Below are 2,511 nucleotides of genomic sequence, written 5' to 3'. Positions count from 1 at the left end.
AGGCATACATACTCTACCCCCCTCTGGTTTTGAACTTGTGACCTCTTAGGAGGAAACACATGCTCTTAACCATTAGGCCCACTCAAGCTGTATCTTTGCAAATAACCTATTATTAGTACTTTAATAAATATATATATACATATATTTGCAAATAAATTAATTAATTTTTAAAACTAATCATTAAATAAATATTTTATGTATTAATATTAAAAATAATAATTAAATTAAATTTGACCTGGGTCCGTAGGTCAAAATTAGCCGTTGATCGATTTAACCGTTGGGGTCTCTGCTCAGACTATTTAACATGCTTAGTTGGATCTGTTTCTTCAACTTGTCCTGACGATGAACCACACTGGTTGGTTGATTCGAAACCCGTCGACAAAAGTCTTTCCTCATGTGATTTTCGCCGAAGTTCTGCTTACTATTATGGATCACAAAAGCCTCAATTCAATAATTAAGAATATTATCATATTATTATAAAATATTTTGGTAATGAAATAATTTATGATTTTTGAAAATGTAGTATTGATAACCTACAGTATTTACCCATAATATTGTAACAAAATTGATTTATAAATTAATAACCAAACAAAAATTCAACAAATTGAATTTCAATATTTTTACCACTTTAATTTTTTATTATTAAATAAACCAACGTTTAAAATGTTGGTACTCATCCTGCTCTCTATATTATTTTAACATTTTATTAGGGCCTCCTTAGATTCCACTTCACATGGTCTTGCGAATGAAAACATGGACCAAGTTAGACCTCGAAAATCGGTCATCCAACGCGACAGAGACGCGTAATGGTTAATTGACAAATTCCAGAGGCGCGAACTCGGCTATATATGGGGACGAAAGCGCGTCAATAATATGTGCCTACCTACAACTCTCATCCGTCCGCCTTAGGTTCTAATTTGTTCTTATATTGTATCGCCATGGGTTCACGGGCTGCAATTTTTTCCATTATCCTAGTTTCTGCGATCATGGCTTCGGCTACGGCGAAGGATATGAATCCCCAGCACAGCGACACGAACATCGCTGATTTCATCAAATCGTCGTGCAAGTTCACTCAGTATCCACAGCTCTGTGTTTCATCGCTTTCTTCGTACGCCGGATCTTTGAAGCCTACGCTGAGCGACCTGGTGAAGGCGGCCATGAACGTGAGCCTCGTTAATGTCCGCAAGCTTTCCCTTTGGGCAGCCGATCACCTGAAAAGCAGAAGCGCCGAGATGAGTGAAAAAGAAAGAGCGGCGCTACGCGATTGTATTCAAAATTTCCATGACGCTGTTGACCAAATTCAGCAATCTGTGATGGAGATGGAGGACATGGAGCGCAGCAACTTAAACCCTCAAATGAACGACATGCAGACGTTTATGAGCGCCGCCCTCACCGACCAAGGCTCCTGTCTCAACGGATTTGAGGATGTGAAGGCGGCGGGGAAGATCAGCGCGATGGTGAAGGTCCGCGTGCAGAAAGAGTCAGAAGTGATCAGCAACGCTGTAGCTCTCCTTAGCGCGTTCACTGCCAGCGGAGGTGATGATGGTATCCAAGAGCCAAACCGGCGCACTTAGTACTCTTCTAAATAAATGATATCTACCGAACGAAGGATGATTAATAAAATATATTTGTAGTTTTGCTGCCACCGCTACCCTTTACTACTTTCTTTTTATTAAAATGGTTGAGTGGGTTTGGATTACAATAATGGCGTTCTTTCAATTCGAAGAATCTTATTTTTATGATTATGTTTCATGTTTTTACTGCTTTGTTTTTACTGCTTTCCTTTTATTAAAATGGTGGAGTGGGTTTGGATTACACTAATGGCGTTATTTCGTTTTGTTTCACATTTGTTTCACAGCCAAATTTGTGGTGGAATTATAAGTGGTATATTAAATACACATTTAATATCAATTGCCAGGGATCAAATTTCTTTAGTGTAAAATATAATGTATTATTTTTTATTATTTAAATTATATTTTTGAATGCTAAATAAAAGTATATAGAAGATCAAATAAAAATTTTAACTATAAAAACTTTTTTTTGTTATATATAGATATATATCAATATAAGCATAGATCTTTACTGTTAGGTTTTTTGAAAAATGTAAGATTTAAACATATAATTCACACTTTTTTTTAATTCTAATTACTTTAGAGCATATATATATATATATATTATAGCCCAAATTAATTATTTTTATTTTTATTTTTATTTTAAAGAGGCACAAACTTACACATCCCTCATAATGGGCACTAGGCTAAGCAATGTGATTATTTAAATATAAATAATAAATATTATAATGTTCAATCTTAGATTCTGTGATCTATATTGAAAATAAGAATGTCTTTCTCATTAATCACATCATCACGATTTGGTCAACGTTCCAAGGAATGTGGTTCTTCCTGAGCACAAAAATGAAAAAATAATCAATCCTCAAGAATAAATAGCGAGGATGCCTGAGGGTCCAAAGTCCTCAGCACAAAGGTGAAAAAATCAATCAATCATAAAAAA

General features: G+C 35.0%; 1 protein-coding gene across 1 annotated transcript; it reads left to right on the top strand.

The window, feature by feature from the left end:
* The first annotated feature begins 938 nt into the window (after positions 1–938).
* LOC149145108 (pectinesterase inhibitor 9-like) lies at positions 939–1,574 on the top strand. Its single transcript, XM_089452354.1, has one exon. It carries the CDS (start codon positions 939–941, stop codon positions 1,572–1,574), a length of 636 nt encoding a protein of 211 aa, XP_089308480.1.
* Positions 1,575–2,511: the final 937 nt, after the last annotated feature.

This window comes from Pinus tabuliformis, chromosome X (assembly GCF_031772625.1).
Source record: "Pinus tabuliformis cultivar Carrire ecotype Pingquan chromosome X, CPIR1, whole genome shotgun sequence".
Classification (NCBI taxonomy): domain Eukaryota; kingdom Viridiplantae; phylum Streptophyta; class Pinopsida; order Pinales; family Pinaceae; genus Pinus; species Pinus tabuliformis.
Note: the sequence above shows the minus strand (reverse complement) of the source record. Positions and strands in the feature narration are given on the sequence as shown.

Coding starts and splice junctions, on each gene's coding strand:
- LOC149145108 (XM_089452354.1), top strand. CDS start 939: ATGGGTTCACGGGCTGCAATTTTTTCCATTATCCTAGTTTCTGCGATC.